This window comes from Eulemur rufifrons, chromosome 4 (assembly GCF_041146395.1).
Source record: "Eulemur rufifrons isolate Redbay chromosome 4, OSU_ERuf_1, whole genome shotgun sequence".
Classification (NCBI taxonomy): domain Eukaryota; kingdom Metazoa; phylum Chordata; class Mammalia; order Primates; family Lemuridae; genus Eulemur; species Eulemur rufifrons.
Window position 1 is genome coordinate 21,825,331 of NC_090986.1, and position 25,864 is coordinate 21,851,194.

General features: G+C 35.8%; 1 protein-coding gene across 4 annotated transcripts in view; it reads right to left on the minus strand.

Annotated features, from left to right (window-relative positions):
* Positions 1–25,864, minus strand: part of NALCN (sodium leak channel, non-selective) — a 328,066-nt gene that overhangs the window by 203,512 nt on the left and 98,690 nt on the right. For 2 of the 4 annotated variants that reach the window (XM_069467067.1, XM_069467066.1), the window contains exons 8-10: positions 11,893–12,035; positions 11,656–11,760; positions 4,199–4,285 (exon numbers count right to left, since the gene is read on the minus strand). In XM_069467067.1, coding sequence (XP_069323168.1) covers positions 4,199–4,285; positions 11,656–11,760; positions 11,893–12,035 — 335 coding nt within the window. The remainder of the gene's footprint in view (positions 1–4,198; positions 4,286–11,655; positions 11,761–11,892; positions 12,036–25,864) is intronic. The other 2 variants (XM_069467070.1, XM_069467069.1) reach the window with 1 other exon arrangement.

A 25,864-nucleotide genomic window follows, 5' to 3' on the forward strand; every position in this document is an offset into this window, starting at 1 on the left:
TGGAACTTCCTTCATACTGAACTGCCTCCTTCTTCCCTAGTCTCTACATATGAGTCACCATTCGTAAAACTTATCTAGCACACTGCTATATTCATAACACATGTCTAATATACACGTCTCTTAGATGCTACTTGAAGCCCAACATCTATGCCCCGCTCCATGCCAACCTTATTTTACTATTTCCTTGCTCAGTTTTGTCATCACATTCCTCTTGCCATTTATTCCTTGCTATGCATCTCAAATCTTTGTGATAAAGAGGCTGACTTGCTTCCTATTTCCAGATTGCAACCTTTAGGCATCTATTAATGAGCACTTAATTGATTTTAAAGCACTGCATTTCAGGTCCCATACAACTCTGATCTGGTACTCAAAGTAGCCCTGATGGTTTATTTCTTTCACTAGCTTATGATTCCTTGCATATTTTTTTCAGTTGGTTAAAGCACAGGACTAGGAACCAGATGACCCAGCACTAGTCCTGCCTTGTCCATGTGGTTGAAGTATAACTTCAGGAGACTCTTTTGCATCCTCGAATATCCACTTTTTCTTCCATAAATGGCTGATAATACATGCTAATCTTTCTATGTCACAGGGGTGCAGTGAAATTCATCCTTAGTCACTCCTTTCCTCATTCTCTTGGTATTGGCTTAGCTATTACTCACCACCTCATGGAAACCTTCTGAGTTCTTATACAAAGAGAGAGGACTTCAAATTATACAGTCCCATCATGTCTTACATTTCTTTCAAAATCTCCCTCACTCTTGTGATTGCTAGTTCAATACTGTCTTTTTTCTTCCATCCTCAAATACACGGCAAACTCCATGAGGGTGGGAACTGCGCTTGATTTTTCATAACTATCTTAGTGTCTAGCACACAGATGGCACTCAGTAAATATCAGTTGGTAGATTAACGGATAACATAAGTGAAAGTGCTCTTTAGACAAGATGTTAGTACTGTAATTGTTGTTACTGTTATTACTACTAGCAGTAATAGCAGTAGGGGTAGTTGTAGTAATTGTATAATAGCACCATATTGTCACCATATAAGATAGAAAGAGAACACACAATATTTAACATTCTCAATATTCATTGTAAATGCTTCCTCTTTTCCCCTCTATCCTTTTAACTGATAGAAACGAATAACTACAATCAACAAGATGAAAAAGGCAACCTGTAGAATGGGAGAAAATATTTGAAAAATCATATTTCTAAAAAGGGGGTAATAATCCAAAATAAACAAGGAACTCATAGAACGCAACATCAAAAAAATAAAATAGCCTGATTGAAAAATGGGCAAAGCATCTGAGTAGACATTTCTCTAAAGAAGGTCAACAGGTATGTGAAAAGGTGGTCACCATCACTACTCATCATGGAAATGCAAATTAAAACCACTATGAATTATCACCTCACTTCTACTAGAACAAGTACAAACAAAAAGACAAAAGATAAGTGTTGGGAAAGATGTGAAGAAAAGGGAACCCTTGTACACTGTTGGTGGGAATGCAAATTAGTATAGCTACTATGGCAAACAGTAGGGTGGTTTCTCAAAAAATTAAAAATAGAATGACCTTATGACCTAGCAATCTTATTTCTGGGTACATATTCAAAGGAAATGATATCAGTATCTCAAAGAGATGTCTGCACTCTCATGTTCATTGCAGCATTATTCACAATAGCCAAGAAAAGGAAATAGGCATCTATTCATGGGTAAATAGATAAAGAAAATGTGCTATATACATACAATGAAATATTAGCAAGAAAAAAAGGAAATCCTGCCATTTGCAACAGTATAGATGAACCTAGAGGATACTAAGGTAAGTGAAATAAGCCAGATACAGAAAGACAAATACTGTATGATCTTGCTTATGTGTAGAATTTAAAGAAGTAGAACTCACAGAAGCAGAGAGAAGAATGGTGGTTGCCAGGGATTGCAGCGGGGCGGGGAGAGGGAGGTAGAAATAAGATGTTAACCAAAGAATACGAACTTTCAGTTATAACAGAGGTCCCCACCTTTTTGGCACCAGAGACCGGTTTCATGAAAAACAATTTTTCCACGGACCAGGGGCGGGGGATGGTTTCAGGATGATTCAAGCGCATTACATTTATTGTGCAGTCAAACCTCTCTGCTGATGATAATCTGTATTTGCAGCTGCTCCCCAGTACTAGCATCACTGCCTCAGCTCCACCTCAGATCTCAGGCATAAGATTCTCATAAGGAGTGTGCAACCTAGATCCCTCGCAAGCCCAGTTTACAGTAGGGTTCGCACTCCTATGAGAATCTAATGCTGTCACTAATGTGACAGGAGGTGGAGTTTATGCAGTGATGTGAGCCACGGGGAGCAGCTGTAAATACACAGGAGGCTTCACTCACTCACCTGCCGCTCACCTCCTGCTGTGTGGACTGGTTCTTAACAGGCCACAGACTGGTACCAGTCTGCAGCCCAGGGGTTGGGGACCACTGAGTTATAAGATATTTTTTTTTTTTTTTTTTTTTTTTTTTTTTTTTTGAGACAGAGTGTCGCTTTGTTGCCCAGGCTAGAGTGAGTGCCGTGGCGTTAGCCTAGCTCACAGCAACCTCAAACTCCTGGGCTTAAGCAATCCTACTGTCTCAGCCTCCCGAGTAGCTGGGACTACAGGCATGCGCCACTATGCCCGGCTAATTTTTTTTTTTTTTCTATATGTATTTTAGTTGGCCAGATAATTTCTTTCTATTTTTAGTAGAGATGAGGTCTCGCTCATTGCTCAGGCTGGTCTCGAACTCCTGACCTTGAGCGATCCACCTGCCTCGGCCTCCCAGAGTGCTAGGATTACAGGCGTGAGCCACCGCGCCCGGCCTATAAGATATTTATAGCTAAGTTCTGGGGATCTAATGAACAACATGGTAACTATAGTTAATAAAACTGTATTGTATACTTGAAATTTGCTAAGAGAGTGAACTTAACTGTTCTCACCACACACACACATAACTATGTGAGGTGATGGATGTGTTCATTAGCTTGGTTGTGGTAATCACTTACAATGGGCATGTATATCAAATCATCACATTGTACACCTTAAATATATGCAATTTTTATTTGTTAATCATACCTCAATAAAATTGGAAACAAAAAGAAGCAAATAACTATATGACAAAATGACCACATAAATCCAGCCCACGGTAGTGGCTCAGAGTACAATTTTGTTTCTCATATATCAATCCTTGAGATGCATAACAAACCCCCACCCGGAGCAAGATCCAAAGGAAAGAAAAGAGATAAGTTCTCATCTTGAAGTAGATATAAACACTTCCCCAAGTTATGGGGGTGGATTATGAAGAACTATAAAATCCACCCCTTAGGAGAAGGGAATTTGTCACTTGAAAACAAAAGAGTAAAGAAAATAAAGTTCTCCAGCAGGAAGAATCAGTTCTCTGTATCCATGAGTGGGCTGTTTGATTTTTTTCACTCTGAAAAAGGAGGGGAAACACTATGGAATGTTAGGGACACTGCTCTTGTGAAGGTGACACTGTTTTGAATGAGTTCCTGATATCTGGGGGAAGGGAGGAGGAACAAAGCAAGAGAAGACGTCAGTGTGAGCCACTCAAGAGGAGGTGAGGGAGTTTATCGGGACTTATGAGAAGCTTGGAGCAGATGATGAGTCCGGAAAGTTCACAGGCAGGGACCTACAGACCCATCTTCTACTCACTGTGAGAATCTCTCCTGGATCTCAGGCTTCACCGGCAAGCCCATTGCCTCGTGTTTGCTGTCTGTTACTTTGCTAAGGAAGCACCTTGATATCATGTTGCTCTGAGAGCTCGCAAATGCAGAAAAACAGGCTATGCAGTAAAACATTTTCTTCCCAGGAACTCAGTGAGGCATTGAATTAAGTGAATCATGACCATGCCTGTCCACCCCTAAATAAGTCAAGCCTTTGTAAAAGAATATTTTTATAAGATTTAATACAACCACAAAATTCTTCATCAGTTGGATACTGCTGAAATGCTCTTACATGTGTACATTCATTCATCAGAAATTTATTACATCCCTACTGTGTAGCTAAAAAATGCTAGGTCTCGGGAATACAGGATGAAGTCAATTGCCGTCCCTGACTTCACGACTGTAAATTTGGGCAAATCTGGACTTTAAAGAGCTGTGTACTTCCTTGTATAAAATAAAATTCAAAGCCTTTCCTGGGTGATTTTTGAAAATGGCATTGTACTGTACCTGGAGGCAGGCTGGGGCGCGTCCCTGGGGCTTGTTGACATCCACAGCTACCAGCTGCCAACCTCCAGCAGCATCTTCGTGAAACATCTTCAAGACAAAGAGGGAGATGAGTCAGAGACATTTAACATGGAACATTGAGAACTTTCACTTTGTGTCTTCAGTTTTCTATACTTTTATGTTATAAAGAATTTGTCTTGTTACGGATTTATATTTGGAACATAAGTCATTTCGATTATGTTCATTTGAACACTAAAACCGTAAGTGAATAATAACAGTAACAAGAACAATGATAATAACTTGAGTTTATTGAGTACTTGCTATGTGTCAGGCACTTCCTACCTCACCTATGCTTTGCATGTAATTGCTCAACTATTCTTCTTTGCAGGAGAAATACGTCAGTATTTTATCCCTTTTACATTGATTATTATCTATTAGATCTGGGAAAAAGTGAAAATTAATATTCTAAAGAATTGTGTCTGGTGTGTTTTTACTCTAGGTGGCAAATTTTTGTTTTTATTTAGTGGCTATTTCTTACTGAGCTAATAATATTCTCAGGATCAATAATACAACAAGTGTCCATGTGGCACGGAGAGAGAGACTGGTGTTATTTTAGTGCTAGGAGACATACACAGTGCTTAACAGATTTGTTGTAATTATTTTAACTAGGCTGAAATTAATCTGCTCAACAGAAATTTTATGTACATATTTGTGACGGGAATTTAGGTTCTTTTGGCTTGTAAGTGGTGAAATTTAAGATACCATAGGCCTACTAAAATCTGAAATTCATTGGATCAGATGCCCAGGTTATCATCTCAATGCATATTTTATTTATTCAAAAATTACTTATCTGTCAATATTACACTCAGCTGGAAGACATTTCCCACTTATATGTATTTTCCCACTAATGTTAATATATTTTCTTTCCGGTTCCTAAGGAGTATGTGTGATGCAGAGGAGAGGGGGATGAAGTAGGGTAAAATTAAGGATTGTTATTTTTCTAAGTAAAGATACTAACCACAAGCACTCGCTGTTTCATTTCTGCCTGAGATCACTGCTCTGCACACATAAACATTTCCTTTCCCGTTCTATGTCCTTATGTTAGTTAGTCTGACCCTGTTCAAAAGGGTAATTGTGGATGGAAATATGAGTGAGATGACTCAAAGATCCCAATACCTACAATTTGTAATCATAATTTCAAATCTCTAGTAGATTATTTGCAGACAGTAAACTTGCCCTCTATAAAATAAGTGAGATGGTCGGAGACGAGTGCTGAAATTCACAGGCCACACATGTATTTTTTTAAATGACAAAATTGAGATGCACATTTACACAAACATTCTTTGACAAAAATTCCAACTGCAAGTTGTTTATCTCAGCTGTCCATTTACAGGATTCTGAGTCTCTTTAGAATGTATTTTAAAAGCTATTCTTGATGGTAGAATCAAGCACATCCATCCTGAATAGGCTCATTCTGAGAATACAGACTTCCGTGGAAATGCAAACCTGTGAGAGTGCTTTTCTAGAGGCCCTGTCAAAATTCTGGGAATTTCCTTTTAAGGACAAAAGACAAAACCAATCCCGCTAATCACTAGTTAAAAACCCTCTGTTGATAACACCCCTACACCCTCTTATCATGGCACAAAGGATCCCCGGGGCATATATTTGCTTTCATTGGTAGCAGACTAATTTTCTCTGTTAAATTATTTTTTTTTCAGTAGGCCAAAATCAAATGAATCAATTTAATTGTCAGTAAAAGTGTTCTCTGAAAGTCACACCTTTCTATGAAATAAAGTAAAGGAAATGCAAAATGTTCCTTGTCTCTTTAGTCCTCTAAATTTTAAAACAACATTTAGACTGGTTAATACAACAGTAAATCTTTGAGGTAGAAGTTGGGCTAGCTATCAGAAGCTAGGAACCCTCAGAGACTCCGATCCTTGGGGGAAGTGTGGCAGGGGCGGCCAGTCGTCCCTTTATGTCTGTTTTCCCTGCCTTCCAAAGTAAGAGCATTGTTATGGGGCCACCCGGCCACCAAGAAAAAAGACTAATTCTTATCCTTTTTGTGAAGCTCATCTTGACCATATAACTACATACTGGCCTATAGAATGTACACAGAAACCCTCTTCTTCTTCTTCTATTTCTCCTTCCTGCTCTCTGGAATATGGATGTGAGGGTTTGAGCTACAGCAGCCATCTCAGTCCACAAGGCAACTTTGATTGTGGAGCCTGGGCAAGGTGGAGCAGAAAGGCAGAAGGAGTCTGGATCTGTGGCAACACAGATGACCATACAACCCTGAATGACCTTGTCCAACTCTATAACAGAGAGAATGGGATTCTACCTTATCTAAGCCATTTATTTTTGGGCTTTTTGTCCCTTGTAGCTGAACCTAACTTAACTAACACAGGTGGTTTCAGTTAGAATGTCTAATGATTTCTTTCATTTGAATGATGTAACTATTCCCTTCTCATTATATAATTAAATATGTTTACTGTTAAACATTTAGAAAATGTGATGAGCTGTAAAAACATCTTAAACCCATCCCCTAGCAACAACCACTACTAACATTTTAGAGTTAACCTTCCAGGTATTTCATACACACATGCACACACACACACACACAGAGCACACACAGCACACACACATAAACATAGGATCATTTTTTTGGATACTAATATGTTGTTAGCATATTTTCATGTCAATAAAGTTCAATTATTATTTTAATGGTTGGCATTTATTCCAATTTCATAATTTATAATCAACAACTTATTGCTAGAGATTAAAATTCTTTCCATTTTTTTAATTTACCAAAAGTGCCCCATAAATGTACTCAAATATACATTCTTAACTGTCATCCAAAATTTTTCTTAAGATAAATTCTTAGAGGGGAGATCTCTTAGTCTAACAGAACATAAATTTTTAAGCCTTCTGATACCTACTGCCAAACTGTTTTACAGAAAAGATGGTCTAATTTACACTCCCAGTAATGATATATGAGACTCTCTCTTTCAGCCAACAATAAACACTGTCTTTTTTAAGAAAAGAGAAGTTAACATGAGGCTAGAACAAATACAGCCATGTCAATGGCAGGACTTGTAATGGATAAATTAAATGAGGCAGGAACTCATAGTAAATAAAAATACTGGAGGCTCTAGCAGCTGAGCAACCTGGTTTTGAGTTCAAATTCTACCACTGGCAGGTTATGTAATATTGGGTAACATGATTAACTTTCTAGTCTGTCATGTTTTCATCTGCAAAGCAGAGATAATAGTATTACCTCCTTCTTGACATTATGGTGAAAATTAAATAATACAGCTTATGAAGCCATCACACAGTGCTTAGTGCAGCTGTCAATATATGGTACTGATTGTAATAAGATGTTCTGAATTAGTGGAATATTATCAATAATATGAATAGATTTCCATGAGTGCTCTTTTTATTTTATAATCATCTGGAAACCCACAGAAATTTCAGCCTTGAGAATTATCTCAGGCTTGTTCATTTGTAACTGCTAGGGTTTTATAATGGGTCACCTGATTTACAAAGAAGTTAAAAATGTTTTGGAGATTGTTCTACTATAGGCAAAATATCATCAGCAGCATCATCAACACTAATAGGTTATCTAATGGGAGAGAGTAAGGGAAAGAATCTTGGTAACAGGGAGAATCACTAGCAGCTGAATTAAAATTTCAAACCCAGACAGACACACAAACCCACACACAGAGTAATGCAGAAAAAATCTAAAATTTATTTTGAAATCTTTATGTTCTTTGAGTTCTTTCAAAACCAATTTTTTTAAAAAAAAATAGATAATAGTCATTATGACACAAGATAGTGAGAGTGGACACCTGGCTTGATTTAATTATTAAATAATATATTCAATAATTCAGCCTCACAAAATTTAATTCTCATTTATGGCTTCCTATGGTGAATGTATTATTCTATTACTATGGCTTCGTATTAGAAGGAGCTCACTATTGCACTATGTTAGAATAGCCCTTCCCTGAACTGTATTATTAAATTGCTTTCTCACATATTTTCATGATGCATTTTCATGTGGAAATCAATGACCTTGGAACACAGTAAATAAATCTTTACTAGAGTACTGTCTTTTAGCATTAAATTGTATACAATCTGGTTTTTTTTTTTTGGTGAAGAAATTCTTTCCATTTTTGATCATGTGTCTTTTCATCCATGCCTTTCTGCTTTTTAACCCAGCACTGCACACTACACAAACGTTGCTTTAGGCCTTGTAGGAACTCACATTCTAAGAATATTGATGGAAACACAAAGGAGGAAAAACTCAAAAAGTGTTCATTTTCCCTGCCTCAACTCTACCCTTCTCAGTCTTCTGTCTTGATTAGGAGACATTAATTCAGAAAACATGTGTCAACAATAATGCTCAATCAGAGATAACAACAGACCCAGAAATTACTGCTTTCTTTACACAATCAGGATATTTATTTACTAAACCTCTCATATGACCCTATTGGTTCATGATGTATTTATAAAAGTTAGCTGCGTATTGACTGTCAGAAGCCTGCTTTGTGTCTCTTATCACTATGCATAACAGAAAAGTAGCCTCGTGTGGCCCTAAAGCATAGCAGTTCTTTGAATTCTACTCCAGGCAAAGTTGGGATATGCCCATCTCTGTCATGGCCAGTCTGGGTCAGAGGACCAGAGGGCTGGTAACTTTACCTGAAGAGAAGCTTTGAAGTAATGGGAGTAAAGGTCAGGATTAGATTCTGTGCGCAGGACTTTGTCTGCCAGCACATCTGAACATCCCAACATCTGGTGCTGCAGCAACGCCACTAAAAACTGTGGCACGGGTAGTCCCATCACGGGGCTCTTATATCATGGATGTGTGAATCTCTTGCCCTTAACCTGTACAGAACTGAGCATGTGGCAACTGTTACCCATGTCTAATGACTACGCAGGTCTGAAAGTCACATGCCCCACCAGAGTTCAGGCAGACTCACTATTACTAATCTGAATTTTCTACATCATTTTCTCTCTGTTTTCCTGTTACATGTTTTATTATGGTCTCCACAAGACCTTTGGCACTAATCTTTCTGTAATTTGTTTCTGTGCTGTGACTTGGAGGCATTTGGTGGTGACCATTCAACTAAAAATGGTGCTTTGTTATTTTAAAGAAACAGTTCTCATCACTGATTTTCTTTTGCCTCTAAATCAGACCCAATTCCTAATGAACTGCCTAAAAGTCAGAAAGCCCCTTCTTTGTCCAGTTAATGAGTGTGTGTGTGTGTATATATATATATGTATGCATATAGACACACATGGCTGTCATAGGAAGTCTACAGACTTACAAGTCCAACATGCCTGGAATCCTTTAACCCTTTGGTGAGAATAACTTATATCAAATAACTGCAGATTTTCCACATATGAGAAAAAGGCAAGAATGGATTTCATGTCTGAAAAGCTGTGTGCTTTACAATACAATAATCATCTTATGTTATTTCCTCAAAACCTGTTTTATTAGAATTAGAAACTTGTGATTTAGTGTTTTAAACCACTTCATGAGAAGTCCTTGTTCACAGAGTTTGGTCAGATTTTAAAATGTAACAGAATCACAGCAAATGATGTCTCTCCCTTCTTTACACATAAACACATCTGGCCCCACTTGCAAGTGGCTAGTAAGGGGTGGGCGGGGCCTGGAGGCCTGTTGCTAGGCTACCTAAGTGGTGTTTCACCAAGAGGCTGGCAGAGGGAGCTTTGGTTGCTTAGCAACCAGGTCCTCAGCCATAGCATTTTTCTTAATGAAGGTTTTTCACAATTCTCTGTGTGATTACCTCTGCTGAATATCTAGATGCATTACCTGTGAATTACCAACTTATTCCTTCTGATGAAGTACAATTTTGCATCAAAATAATTTTGTACAACTTTGTTCAAAGTCTCTTCACATTTCACTTTCTATTATAACTTCCGGCTGATTTGATGGCACTTGGAAACACTACTTTTCCAGCTGTGATTTTATATTTAAGAGTTAGTCAATAAACATAATATGGGTTTAAAGACATTTTAGGTCATCTCCCAGGAACACTGCTTGGGATTTAAGTGCTGAGTTCATAGCTCCATATTCAATTTAGGTTTCAGTGCCCATAAGAGAAAACATGCCCTTCGAGAGGTTGTCACCTCAGAATGGACTTGGAACTTTACTGTTCCTCATAGTCTTATAAAAGAGAGGAGAGAAGAAATAAAAATTTGATATGGTCGTTCTTCAAGGCTTTCCTACATGGCATCTCTGATATAACCTATATCACATTTTTAAAAAATCTTTCAAGGAAGTTTCAATAGTTGCTTGTCAAAATTGAATAACATCAACACTATTTTATCTATAGTAAATTGGCTAGATAATTCACTTATACAGCATGATAAAGATGCTGCAACACCATGAGGCTCTTCCCAAATATTAGTGTGCTTAATAGAAATTAAACATACAATTCATATAATTCATATAATTATTAAAAGTTCAATCTGAAGGTTTTCAAAGTAAAATTTGTACCTTGGCTCTTTACTATATAACATTGTCCAAATAGACCTGTATAAATATTTATAAACATTTCTTTTAGAATTTAATATTAAATAATTAATTTAATATTTAGTGTTATTTAATATTATATAATAGTTACAAGGCATTAAATCATTTTATTCTTGATTATGGAATTTTTATATTCTCTCTCTTTTATAAAGATTTATACTAGAAGAGATATAAACCTGAACTCCTCTTTCCAACTACCACAAAAACAAACACAAAAACCAAAAATAAAATCAAATACACTAGATCTGAATTGTCCTCTTATGTAATAACTGCTCTGCTACTTTTAGTAAAATTGTAGGCCATCTCCCATTTCTCAGTAGCCTTATTGTTTTATGGGAACAATATTGTTTTATGGGAACTTATTATGAGAATCCTTCTGAATATATAGTGATTCCTCAAAAATCGCAGGCATGCATTTGGGGTTGAAGGGTCTACTTCATAGTTTATTATACTGTGATTGGTTTGTTCTGAATGAAATATATTTTCCAATTCAAAAATTCTCACCCTGTACATAAGGGTCATTATATAGGCTTACAATTACATGAATAAATACTCATAAAAGTAGGAAATTCCACAGTTGTTATATTTTATCTGCAAGCCCTTTGAGGACTTGTGATATCAGAATCAAATCAAAGGTATTTAATAAATGTGGTTGACAATCTTGGTTTTGTATTAAAACCACCCATGAAGCTGTTAGAAACATGAGTGCCCTCACCCCACTACCTAGAAAGTCTGATTTGTTTGTTCTGGGTTTAGGCTTTTGCACCTGCATGTTTAAACAGCTCTCTAACTGAATCAGACTGTAGACACCTGTCATATCAGAGCTTCTTTGAGTACCACTGGTGGTGAGATGGCATATGTCCATATTCAAACGGGCTGTGGCATCGCCTTGCTGATACTGTACCTGCGTGGTGGCTGTTGAAGTAGTGCTGCTTCTCGAGCCCCACATTTGTTGAAACTGTACTCTGATTTCGGCAAATGTTTCAATGATGACAGCAATAAACACATTCTGAAAGAAAATTATAAACCACATTTACCAAACACTGGGAAGGAGGAAGCAGAGTGTAACCAAAACAAACAAAGGATCTGTAAAACTATCACAAAATACAGGCTCTATTAGTACAATTTTTTTTTGCAGTACCTTGACAAGCCAGGCAAGGAAGAAAATGAGAGTGATGAAATAGAAGTAGGAACGCCACCGGGGAAAGCTGTCAATTGCTCTGTACATGAGGAACACCCAGCCTTCCTGCGAGGCAGCCTCGTAGACTGTGAATATGCTGGTGCCTGTCAAGAGAGAGGAGAGCAGATTGAGTTATGGTTGACTTTTGAAATAAGAAAACATTTCCCAGAAAAACAATCAATATTTATCCATGCTCATTTTCTCAATGACAAAAACTCTTCAAAAAGGGATTAAAATCACATGTGACGTTTTATTGTTCTTATGAGACTTTATTTCTATAAATTTCTTTTGTAACACTGACTTTACATCATAGCTCTTTTTATTTTTATTTTTATTTTTTGTAGAGATGGGGTCTTCCTATGTTGCCCAGGCTGATCTTGAACTCCTGACTTCAAATGATCCTGCTGCCTCAGCCTCCCAAAGTGCTGGGATTATAGGCATAAACCACTGTGCCTGGCCTTTTCTATAAAATTTTAAGAAATTTTTGATAAAGTTGTTTCTGTCTAGCAATAAAATAATTTTATTGTATCTTTAGATGTTAAATATGTCTAATAACATGGAAAAGGAAATGATCATTCAAACCAAGTATAATTAAAAAGAATGTGTACCATTTATTTAAGCTTGCCATTTTGGGCTTAATACATTCAGTACACTGAAAAGCACCTGCTATAATTTTAACCCAAATGAAATAAATCTGAGAGTTGGGTTTCATTCAAAATCACTTTCTCATAGACAGACTAAAGTATCTTAGGCTCTAAAACTTAATATGATGGAGCTTGTCTTTAAATTCCATAGTGTTTCCTGAACATCAAAATATAAGGTAGTAAATCATCAAATAGTATTTTATATTTTCTAGGGGAATTGTTTTATTGAAAATACTTCTGATAATGGAAGTAAAGGAAAGTTAAAAATATGTGCACAGATTTTATAACATCTGGTTAAGAGAACCTAAAATGCCATACAAGGAATAGATGTGTTTAATCCTAACAACAGTATGAGATATTTTACAGTTGGGAAAACTAAAGCACATAAAGATAAGTAATTTGTCTGAGGATGCACAGATAACAGCTAGGGGGACTAGAATTAACCCAGGCATTCTGGAACAAGTTCCTACACATCTCACTGTGATGAAATCCTGCCTCCTGATATTCTGTCATTAATTTCCCCACCTATAAAATGGGAAATAACATAGACCTGCTAGTGTTGTGAGCATTAAATGCCTTAATTTCTAGAAGGCATTGGCCTATGCTGAGTTCTTAAGATATTTCAAGTATCATTATCACAAAAAAAATGGGAAATAATTGCTGAATGCTATTTTGTGAGAAAACATACAAATAAAAATATAGTATTCACTTACAGTTGTTTAAAAACAAATATGATATATGTTGTTATTCATGAAACTGGCAAACATTTGGACCTCAATAATTTTACTGCTATAAATGAATTTTATTATTCTAGACTATAAAACCAACATCCACACAAGTATGTTCTCATCACACAGAAATTTCAAACTCGAACGTGCGCACGACCAAAACTCCAAACTAAGAAGAGGGCTGCTAAAGGTGGGTGGACCTTATCGTCTCCCTGGGCCTGTGCACGCAGCAAGGAGAATCAGAGCACGGTGAACGCCACGGCCTGCAGACCAGGGGGAAAGTCCAGCGGCAAATGGGGACAAGTAAGAAATAAAGAGGCTTGAAAGAAAAGCCAAGAGAAAGGAGGAAAGCATATCCCTATTTGGTGAATGCTATTATGCATTAATGTGTGCGAGCATACTTTACATAGACTATAACTTCATATATGTACTGTCTCTCATTTTAAAAGTCATGTTTTGTACACCAATATAGTAAGTCATTCATTGTCTTAAGAACTGAGATTTATAAAACATGTTTAGTTTTAAGGCTCTTTTACACACTTTACCTGCTAAGGAAATCTCTACCTTATTAGGTAGACAGCTGGGGAGGTGGGGACAAGGGCAGACATTATCAGTGCCCTCTTAGAGAAAATGAAAGTGAAGGTCACTGGTTAAGGAAGGTGCCTGAGCTGGGAAGTGACAGAACCAGAAACGGAACCCACATCATCAGGTTTCAGGTCTTAAATTCTTTTGTTCTCTATCATGCTACTTATAGTTTCTCTTGCTTGAGATTTGGGCTTTAAAAACAAATTATCAGTGGTACAAACATGCAGTTAGATAAAAGGAATAAGTTCTAATGTTCAATAGCAGAGTAGGGTGAATGTGTTTAACAATAATGATTCGTACATTTCAAAATAGCTAGAAGAGAGGTCTCCAAATGTTCCTGACACATAGGAATGATAAATGTTTGAGGTGATGGCTACCCTAAATACCCTGACTTGATCATTACACATTCTATGTATGTAACAAAATATCACATGTATCCCATAAATACGTACAAATTTTTTTTATCAATAAAAAGTCTTAAAAAGAGGCTATTTTCTCTTATTATCCTTAATTTAAATGAAGTTAATTTTTTTCTGAGGGACTACGATGGCTAAGTTTACAGTATAGCGAAGAACTCATGCAAGATGGCTTTTTAGACAAATGTTCAGGGAGGAACAGCACATATTAAAAAATAAAACGCCAACAGAAAACAGAAGTGACTGTTTCTGTTAATAATTTGCATGTACTAAACATGGGCAAAAATTTTGCTATTGTGGACTGAATATGAAGAATAATTTTAACACAAAACAAATAATTTATGTCCCTTATTTTCTTCTAATTATTTGAATGAAAACAGAAAAGTGGCTACAGAAATCCATCCTGAGCTATCATTAAAGTTTAATAGTTTTGCTAAGTAGGCATTTTCAGGCAAAATATGGGGACTGTCAATATAAGATTAAATTTGAGAGGAACCCTGAAGTTTATCCTCCCTCCCTCTGCCCAGATCTTTCTTAATTATGTCTACAGGCAAGATGTTATTTGGAATTATGAAACAAAGAGTACATTCACCAAGTAATCTTGAGGCTTCTACTCCATTCTTTCTAATTGGGGAAGGCAGAAAAAGGGAAAGAAGTAGGAATTCACAGTTCAGTTCAAAGAGAAGGGTTTGTTGCTATGAAGAGATGAGACATTTGTGAAAAAGTAACCAAAACACTCCCCAGGAATCTCGCATATATGTGACCTGCAATAGGTAAAAAGGCTTTGAAGATGTTACTAATAGCTACATGACCAATTGACTAAGACAGTCCTTCCTCATCACTTTTATTTTATGTATATTCCATTTTTTACAGAATATTTATTACAGTTATTTAATCTACAATTTCTTGTTTGTCATTTTAGAAGTCCTTTGTTGTAAAGATAATTCTTCTGGCTGATAACAGACAGCAGCCACAGTGGTTATTCTAGACCTTTACACTGGATAAATTTGATTTCTTCTTGAGACAAAAGTCTCCTTCTATATTTCTGAAGCAAAGTTTTCACCATTTCTGCAGTGTCTGGTGGACCCTGCTACACCAGAAAATCTGATGATTTGCCTCCCTTAGAAGGCCGTGTCATTGCAGAAGAGTGAGATGGTAGCCCTGTTGGCCTCAAAGCTTCTGAGAGACTGGGTTCAGGATTACCCCTTCTGTCAGGGAACCTTATTGGTAGAGTGTGTGGTTTGACTTCCTGAACGACCCTGTTGGCACATGCCATCTTGCTGCCCATCGTGATCCTGGAGAAGGGGCAGCTTCCAGGGCGTGAGCAAGCCGCGGTGACACCTGGTGTCCTGGGCAGCTGGGGCAGTGCTTTTCTGGGACCCCTCAGTACTTCTCTACTCCTGGCTTGGTAAAATATAGAAGAAAATCACTTCTAAAGAAAGATTTTCCAGTGGGTTAACCAATAGTTAAATTGGCAAAAATCAAATTTCCAATCCTCTTATTATCTTTGGGAGGTGGACAACCCTGAGAAAGAAACTGTAGCTACTCAAACTTAATTTGCTCATTCTGCTCTCTCTGCTTGTCCAGCAGTGCTTCCCTCTGGTTATCTTAGCAGACTCCTCTTTGGCTGTCCAGTTCAGCTCACCCCACCTCAGGCCACACGAAGTGAGGGTCTTCAGTACTCCCAGAGAGTGCCATGGCACAGCCCCGTGTCATAGCACTTATCACACCCAATTCTGTTACCTTGTCTCCTTTACTAGGTGTGAACGCTCTGAAGTTAAAACTATATTTTCTGCATCTTTCACTTCTGTACCCCAGGCACTAGGATGTGCTCAAGAATTGTTGATAAATTTAACAATGACCATATATTCTTAAGACATATGAAAGCATTCCTTAAATATTTGCTTTTTGATCAATTCTTCCCCAATATGAATACTGCACAGATAATCTGGAAACAAAGGGAACTATTTTATAGTTAATTGACTTTATGCTTTGCTGATTTTCAAAATTCACCTAAAACACATACACATTCATATAGAAACAGAAAAATCTTCCTCTATTGTTTGATCCAACTGGGAAAATTTCTAGGAAACATATTGATACATATAAAATATTTTTCCTAGATACACTCCAGAATATTTTAGTCCATTTTAATTATGGAACTAAAATTTCTAGCCACAAAGACCACATTTTGGTTAAATGAATAATGATTCTGCAATAGCACATGGGAATGTAATGCATTCTCTTAGTAGAGCACAAGAAGGCCTGTTCCAAAAATATCTCTGGGAGCTTCTGGAATAGCATCACTTTCTTGGACCCCAAACTGTCAAGGCACAAGTTAAATTGTGTAAGAAACAAAATCACAACAATGATACGCAGGTCATCAATTCTCCTAATTTCATTCATTCTTTCTGACCTTTTCCACTGGTAATTTGAACTTATTAGATAAGAAGATCCATAGGTTTACATTTAGAAGATAAATACTAACCCTGAAATTTTCTACAGGCTGCCTGTATTGAGACTGAGTAGAGGATTTTTTATACAGCTCCAAATAAAATTATATTCCCATCTGTTTTGATTACCTCTAGGACTATATTTACTGCTTCACCATCTTCTTATTTTTCCATGAAAATAAGTGAGAAATTATGTCTTGGGAATACTCCCATTTGTTTCTTCTAGTCATAGGTTACATAACCACATTGTCATTCTATTCTCAAATGACAGGGTCACCAAATTGTGGTGCTAAATAATAACAAACTACAAACCTGGCGTCCAACAGCTAAACCACTCTCCAAACACAAAGTATTTGTGGTGCTGTTCTGATGATGGCGATACCTTATCCACTGTGAAGGAATTTGGGAAGTTAAAGTAGGTAATGTAGGCTTGAGATAGTTCGGTAAGAATGAATGAGTATACAAGGTAGAAACACATCACCTTCTGAGGCAGCCCGATCCCAGGTCAGGCCAGGGATCATTCCATTGGATGCTGGCCAGGCCTTAGTCCCTGTAGGAATCTGCTTTTGACCTTGCAAAGCACATCAAGTGATAGGAATCTGCAGAATTAGCCCCTGCATCACCTCTGAGTGAATCATCCCTTTTTTTACCCAGATCATTCCGCTATAGATACTTGTTTTCTTATCTGGTCCTTCAACTCTTCCAACCTGATGTCCTTTTTATGAAATTGACCTAATTATCTCCCTTCATTTCCCATTTGGGGACAGAATTTCATTTGTGGTGAACAAAATGGCAACATTCTTGTTACTCAAGAACATCAGTTTCTCTCAAACTGTTCTAAATCACTCTTTCTATTTCTCCGGCTAACTCTGATCAGATCTTACCATTTTCAGAGATAAGCTGATTGATTTTTGTCCTTGCTAAATTTCAGTTTCAGCATCCCTCTCAGTAGGAAGGGAAAAGAAACTTATATGTTCCCCTACTACCACACATGAATGTCTCAATGAACTTCTTTGCATTGGTAGATTTAACTGTGAAAGCATGTAATCTCAACCCTAGACTCCAAACAGATGCTTATTTTCTCAACCACAGCTGTAACAAATAAATATTCAATCCTGAAAGGTGGTCAAATAAGAGAACACATGTAAAGAGCTTGATATTTGCATATTTCCATCATTAGAAACACAACTTGGCCAGATGGTATGGGCTGGGCTTCGTTTGGATTTTATTTGCTTTGTTATGTTTGCATATATACAACTGGTCCTATGCTCTGACTAAATTTTATCTTTAAACTCTAGAACTTCTCCACAGGGCAATATTCTTATTAAACTGCAGAACTAATAGGAAAAAAAGAGTTTTGAATAGTTTAAGAGGGAATTTGCTGAAGCCACCCAAAAAGTAAGCTGTACTGTCAATTTGAATTTAGGTTAAATTCAGTCACTTAAATCCCAAAATATCAATGGGAAATAAAATTACCCATTAACGGGGCCCCACTGGCTTACTTAGTTGACACTCTAACCCAAGGTTCCTCCACTTTGCTCTAGTGACATTTGAGGATGGATAATGCTTTATTGTACGTGTCTGTTCTATGCATTGCAGGATGTATAGCAGCATGCCTGACCTCTGCCCACTGAATTCCAATAGTACCTCCAACCCGCAAGCTGTCACAACCCAAAATGTTTGTAGACATTGCCTAGTGTCCCCTGTTCAGCAAAATTGCCCAATTGGCGACTTTTCTAACTTGATAGTCTTTCTTATTTTGTAGCTTTTGCCCTGCAGTGCCTAGCTCAAAGTCTAGACATAATTTATGTTAAATATTTTTGAATGAGTTGAATCTTCTCATTTGACATAGGAAAAAATGGAACAGTGATGAGATTTATCAAAAATTCTCTATTGGTTTATAAACTATTTGGAGATTAAACAATTTTAGGTCAAAGGAGAGAACTAAAAATTTATTTTTTAAACTATAAATACATTTGTAAATATAAAATGTATATTTATAATAACCTATCTTTGAATTGGACATTTTATTCATCCTTAAAGGTTTTTGAAGGCTTGTTGTTTAGATCCCAAGACATCATTTGTTTACATAAGGTACTTGGCACACAGTTGATAGCTCAATAGTATCATTACATTAACATTTATCACTCTATTGTTTCATGAACTATACATTAGATGAAAAAGCTTATCTTTTAAAAAAATTCCTACAATTTAATAAGATGATTGTACATACATGTATTGGGGGAGGGGAGAATATCTCAGTAGCATAAGGCATTACAAGCACATTAACTAAATTTTAAAATGAAAATTCACATATTTGGAATGGAATAAATTGCACAAAATTTTCCTCAACAAAATTATAGTACTACTTTCTGAATTATTCCAAGACAAATCACAAACACATGTTTTTTGCAAGTTTTTGGGTTTTACTTCTGAATCAAGATGAGACATTCAATATATTCATGGAAAAACACAGAATAAAACAGACTAATTCTTAATCCATGTTCATGGACTCTGTTTTTGTCTGGACCAGGAAACAAAGTGTGGAATACAAACTTGCTAAACAGCTCACAACACAGGCTCAACAACGAATTCTAGGCAGCAACAACCAGATTTAGAACAACGTGGCTGCCTCTTTAATTCAACTATAACTTGTAGCTTGAGATTACTTTTTGGTGACAAAATCTATATTGAAATTCTTTTTTGTTCTGATGAACTTTCGGTTTCTCTCATTCTCTCCACTCTCTCATATAACATCTTTTAAACAGATGTTAGCCATATATTTTAAAAATATATTAGCCAATGACCAATAGTGAGATTCACTGTAACTTTCTACAACGTTTTTCTTCCACAAAGCTTCCCCACACCACCTCAATATCTATTAATACTTCACATGAACTAATAGCTCAATCCTGATAGTTAGACCTAGGGTAATAGTAAATTTTACCCAACAATAGTTATGACAACATAAATCTATTTGTCATGAGACCATTAAAAAAACATCAGTGAGAAGTGTGTATTCTTAAGGTGGACAGGTGGGTTCAAGATAATAAACCTTTGTCACTAAGGCTGAATGCATCTACATACATGAAATAAGAGTGTCAGTAGACTGGCATTAGCAAGCAAGGCCCATCCTGCATTGTAGAGATTTACTGAACAATAAAGAAACTAGAACTAAATTACTTGGAATGACATCATTATTCTAATGAATAAAACCTTTATGAACAATGTTTTCTATTTCTTGAAATCACATTCAGTTTTAGCAAAATGTATTTCCAATAATTAACTCAAGTATTTTCCCTGATAGACTGTGCTGTAACCTTGTGACTCTAATAATCTTCAATACAACTTGCCCACATTTTCAACTAATGAGCCACACACACGCAGCCTGAGAATCGCCACATGGCCATCAAAATGATAAAACAAAGCAAAACAAAACAACATTTTTTATTTGCTATTCCAGAACGTGGAACAAACACAAAAGGACATATTTTATTCTAAATGCTTTAAAATATATTTATAAACCTTATGTATCTGAGCCGTTTCCATTGCAATTTTTGCTTGTTTATTTATTTTGTTAAACATTATTTTGGCACAACCTTGCCTCACTGGTGAAATCACTTTATCTGTTACCTTACACCTCACTGTCTGCAGTACTACAATTTTGCAATAAGATCAAAGGTCTTAGAATAAAGAACATACATGTTTACATATATTTTCTACATTAAACTTTTTAAATAAGTAATAACGAATTATAGTTGAAATATATTTCTTCAAACTTAGAAAATTTCTAAACCTCCAGGTTCTAAACAGAAAATACTTTTAGAAAAGGAGAGGTAAAAGCTTTAAGTATAATATTCACAAATGGAAAAGAACTGTTGACAAGGCTGGATGCTGACATTGGCAGGGAAGTTCAGGTATTAAAGTAGAACAGTTCCCAGCACGCGGAGCCCATGTGCCAACTAAAACACTTCCTGCCTCCCGATGCTCTGCAATTTCCAGGTAGGCTGAGAGTAAGGGTAGCAAAGGAGAAGTCCTGTCAGATACCCCTCTGTCTTCAAATCAGCCATCTGCTTTTGATGAGTGGTGATTTCAGATCAAAAGAGCTTCTTGGAAATTTATTTTTCATTAGTTGACTTAAAAAAAAAAAGTGCACTTTGCTACAATTAGCTGTCAGTTACCTTCCCTAACTTTCAGGCTAACTGTCCGCTACTTCTTACCTATATGATATTGATCAGCCAGTTAACCATCCTGAGCCTCAGCTTTCCATGGATAGATGAGGGCAACAATGATACTAGCTGGTCACCACGAAAGCACTAAGTAAGTGTTAATTAGAAGCTTTTCAATTTTCTCAAAGAGTAAGCAAAAGATATCATTCCAGAAATATGGTTTCTTTTTAGAGGATTTTAGCTTTGTCATTCAGATTTATTGGGAATTATAGTCAAAAGAAATCAAAGCAAAAAGTCCAGAATTTTGTGTAACTTTTTAAGGAGTTAAGTAAGAGTTATGAAATAAAACTTTCATAATAGTCCAAAAATGAGAACCAAGTATTTGGGAGAAGTACTAAGACTTTTTTCTTTCTATTTTGGAATGTCTATAGTTCATATTTCTGAATTATCATGCACAAACAACACAAACAAAAATTTAAAAATTAACTATGAGATAGACCTGGTCAGTCTACCTCAGAATAGACACAATAGCAAGAATTTATTGTTTATTTTTAATATCAAGGCTGACTGAACTAGTAAATAATCACAGGATAAATAGATAAACCAAGATTGGAAATGAATAGCTGACATTTTTCATAGAGGCATATTAAAATCCAATTCAGATCTAAGTGGGAGGGAAGAAAGACACCCGAGTGATACTGACCAAATGTAATTTTCAATAAATATGAGATAAACAAATGCAAGTACATATGGATTTAACTACAAATAAAGTTCTTATTTGTATTATGATAAACATCAAATTTCCATGACATATAGTGAAAGGTTAAAGCTCATCAATTTAAAAATTGATATCATACTAGGAAAAGGTTACATACTAATGTCATTCATACTAATATTACAATTTAACGGTTAAAAATGAATAGTAAATATTAACTAATTGTTAAAAATTTTAAACTATACATGGGGAAATTTTTTGTCTCATACCTTTACATTTATATATGTGAACAAAAATATTCATGACATTTTTTCCTATGTTTGCTGTCTACTTTCTTCTATAAGCTTCCAAAACCTAGAAACATGTTTAAAATTGAGATTTTGCAACTGGTTTAGATTCATTCTTTGTATATGTCACAGATTCAATTTTATATTTATTAAGATTATATTTAATACTAAGATTGAAAAAAATTTTTGATGTATTAAAAGTTATACTACTAAGAAAGATATATACTGTGTATTCCTACTTGTCCAGCATTCCCAATGAAGACCAGAACTTTACATAGGTGAGAGAAGAATTGTGAGAAAATTACAATGAATTAACTTTTAAAAAAATTAATAGACAATTTTTAGAGTGGTGTTAGGTTTATAAAAATATTGAACACCTAGTACAAAGAATTCTCATTTATCCTTTCTCCCTGAACATCTTCCCCATTACTAACTTCTTGCATTAGTGTGGTACATTATTATGAACCAATGTCAATACATTATTATTATACAATGAGTTAATATTGATACATTATTATTAACTCAAGCCCATAGTTTACATTAAGGTTCACTCTTTGTGTTGTACAATTCCATGGGTTTTTGACAAATGCATATCATGTATCCACCATTACAGGATAGTTTCACATGCTAAATGTCCATCTTGCTCACCTATTTAATTCTCACCTCCTCTTCTTGAACTCTTGGCAAAGACTAATCTTTTTACCATCTCTATAATTTTGCCTTTCCAGAATGCCTTGTAGTTGGAATCATACAGTATGTATACAGCCATTTCAGGTTTGTTTCCTTCACTTAGCAATATTCATTTAATGCTCCTTTGTGTCCTTTTGTGGATTGAAGTTCATTTCTTTTTATTTCTGAATAATTTTCCATTGTATGGGTATATCACAGTTTGTTTATCCATTAAACATCGAGGGACATCTTGGTTGCTTCAAGTTTTTGGTAATTATGAATTAGGCTGCTATATGCATTCATGTGCAGCTTTTTGTGTGGATGTAAGTTTTCAACTCATTTGGGTAAATGCCTAGGAGCATGAATTCTGGATCATATAGTAAAACTGTGTTTAGCTTTGTAAAAAACTGTCGAACTGTCTTCCAAAGTGGCTGTACCATTTTGCATTCCCACCAGCAATGAATGAAAGTTCCTGTTGCTCCCCATTCTCATCAGCGTTTGATGCTGTCAGGGTTTTGGATTTTGGCCATTCTAATGGCCTACATTTTAATAGGTATGTCATGGTATCTCCTTGTGTTAATCTGCAAATCTCTGATGACACATGATGTGGAGCATCTTTTCATGTGCTTATTTTCCATCTGTGTATCTTCTTTGGGGAGATGTCTTTCCAGTCTTTTGCTCATTTTTTAAATTGAGTTGTTGATTTTCTTACTGTTGAGTCTTAAGAATTCTTTGGATACAAGTTCTTTATATATTTTGATAGAAGTCTTTTATATGTGTTTTTCAAACATGTATTTTTATTCTCTTAACAGTGTCTTTATCACAGCAGAAGTTATTAATGTTAGTGAAGTCCATTTTATCCATTTTTTTCATTCACGTATCATGCTTTCAGTGTTGTATTTAAAAACTCATTGTCAAGCCAAGGTCACCTAGATTTTCCTCCTATGTTATTTTTTTAGAAGTTTTATAGTTTTGCATTTTACATTTAGGTCTATAATCTATTTTGAATTAATTTTTATAAAAGGTTTACCGTATGTGTCTGGATTTTTTTCTTTGTATATGGATATCTAGTACTTCCAGCACCATTTGTTGAAAAGATTATTCTTTCTCCATTGAATGGACTTTGCTCCTTTGTCAAAGACCAGTTGACTAAATTTGTGCAGGTCTATTTCTGAGCTATCTATTCTATTCCATTGATCTATTTGTCTATTTTCCCAACAATACCACACAGTCTTGATACTGTAGCTTTATATTAAGTCTTGAATCTGGGTCATTTCAATCCTACAATGTTGTTCTTATTCAGCATTGTGTTGATTATTCTAGGTTTTTTGCCTTTCCATAGAAACTTTAGAATCAATTTTTCAATGTCCACAAAACAACTTGCTGGGATTTTGATGGAAATTTCATTGACTATATACATCAAGTTGGTAAGGACTGATACTTCTGATACTCTGTTGTTAGGTGCATACACATTAAAGACTGTAATAACTTCTTGGAGAATTGGTCTCCATGTATCAATGTAATGTCAGTCTTTTTCCCTCATAATTTTTCTTGTTCTAAAGACAGATTTGTCTGAAATTAAAATAGCTACCCCAGATTCCTTTTCATTGGTATTAGCATGGTATATATTTTTCTCCATCATTTATTTTTAATATATTTGTGTCTTTATAGTTAAAGACATATGGTCGAGTATTGGGTTTTTTTAATCCACTCTTAGTCTTTGTCTTTTAATTGGTGTATTTATACCATTCTCATTTAAAGTGGTTACTGACATAGATGGATTAATATCTGCCATATTTATAACTGTTGTCTTTTCATTGCACTTTTTCTTTGTTTCTTTTTTGTCTTTTCTTTTTTCTGCCTCCTCTGGTTTTAATTGAGCATTTCACATGATTCCATCTCTCTCCTCTCTTAGCATATTATACTTCTTTTAAAAATGTTTTTAGTACTTTCCTTAAAATTTACAATATACATTTATAAGTAATCTAAGTCCACTTTCAAACCACACTGTACCACTTCATGGATAGTGCATGCCTTAGTCAGCTTGGGCTGCTATATCAAAATGCCATAGGCTGGGTGTTTTATAAACAACAGAAATTTATTTCCCATAGTTCTCGAAGCTGAAAGTTCAAGTTCAAGGTGCCAGGATGATCAACTTCTGGGGAGGGCCCTCTTCTGGGATGTAGACTGTTGACTCCTCCTTATCTTCTCACATGGTGGAGAACAGGGAGAGGGAAACTCTCTCATGGCTCTTATCAGAGTACTGATATCACTCATGAGGGCTCCACCCTTATTCTCTCTTTATTCCTAATTACTTCCCAGAGGCCACACCTCCTATGTTTGTAGGGTTTCCACACATGAATTTCTCGGGGACATAAACATTCAGTCCATAACAGAGCAGGCACCTTATAACAGGGAACTCCCAGTTCCTCCTTCCTCCCTTACAACATTGCTGTTATGCATCTCATTTATCCATAAGCAATTATCTAATACATTGTTGCTGTTACTACCTTAAACAGTTATCTATTAGATCAATTAAGAATAAGAAAAATTTAAAAAAATTTATTTTACCTTCATTAACTTCTTATCCAACCCTCCTCTTCACATAGATCCAGGTTTCTGATTTACATAATTTTCCTTCTGGAAAGAACTTTATCACTTCTTGCAAGGGAGGTCTACTGGTACCCAATTCCCTCGGTCTTTGTCTAAGAAAGTTTTTATTTCTTCTTCACTCTTGAGAGATAATCTCTCTGGATACAACTTCTAGGGTTTTTCCCCAACACTTTCAATATTTTACTTCACTCTCTCCTTGCTTGCAGGGCTTCTACAGAGAAGACTAATGTAATTCTAGTCCTTGTTCCTCTAGAGATAAGGCATTTTTCTCCCTCTGGTTTCTTTCAAGATTTTTTCTTTGTCTTTAGTTTTCTAAAGTTTAAATATGATATTCCCAAGTGTAGCTGTTTTGGTACTTATTCTGCTTGGTTTTCTTTGAGCTTCCTGGATATGTTTCATGTATGTCATTAATTTTGGAAAATTCTCAGCCTTTATTAATTCAAATATTTCTTTTGTTTCTTTCCCTTTTCCTCTCTTTCTGGTATTCCCATTATAGGCATGTAATTGCCCCATAGTTCTTCAGCATCCTGTTCCACTTGTAAATTCTTTTTTCTCTTTGCATTTAAGTTTGTGACATTTCTATTGACATTTCTTCAAATTTAATGATTCTTTCCTTACCTGTGTCTAGTCTACGATGAAGTCATCAAAGGCATT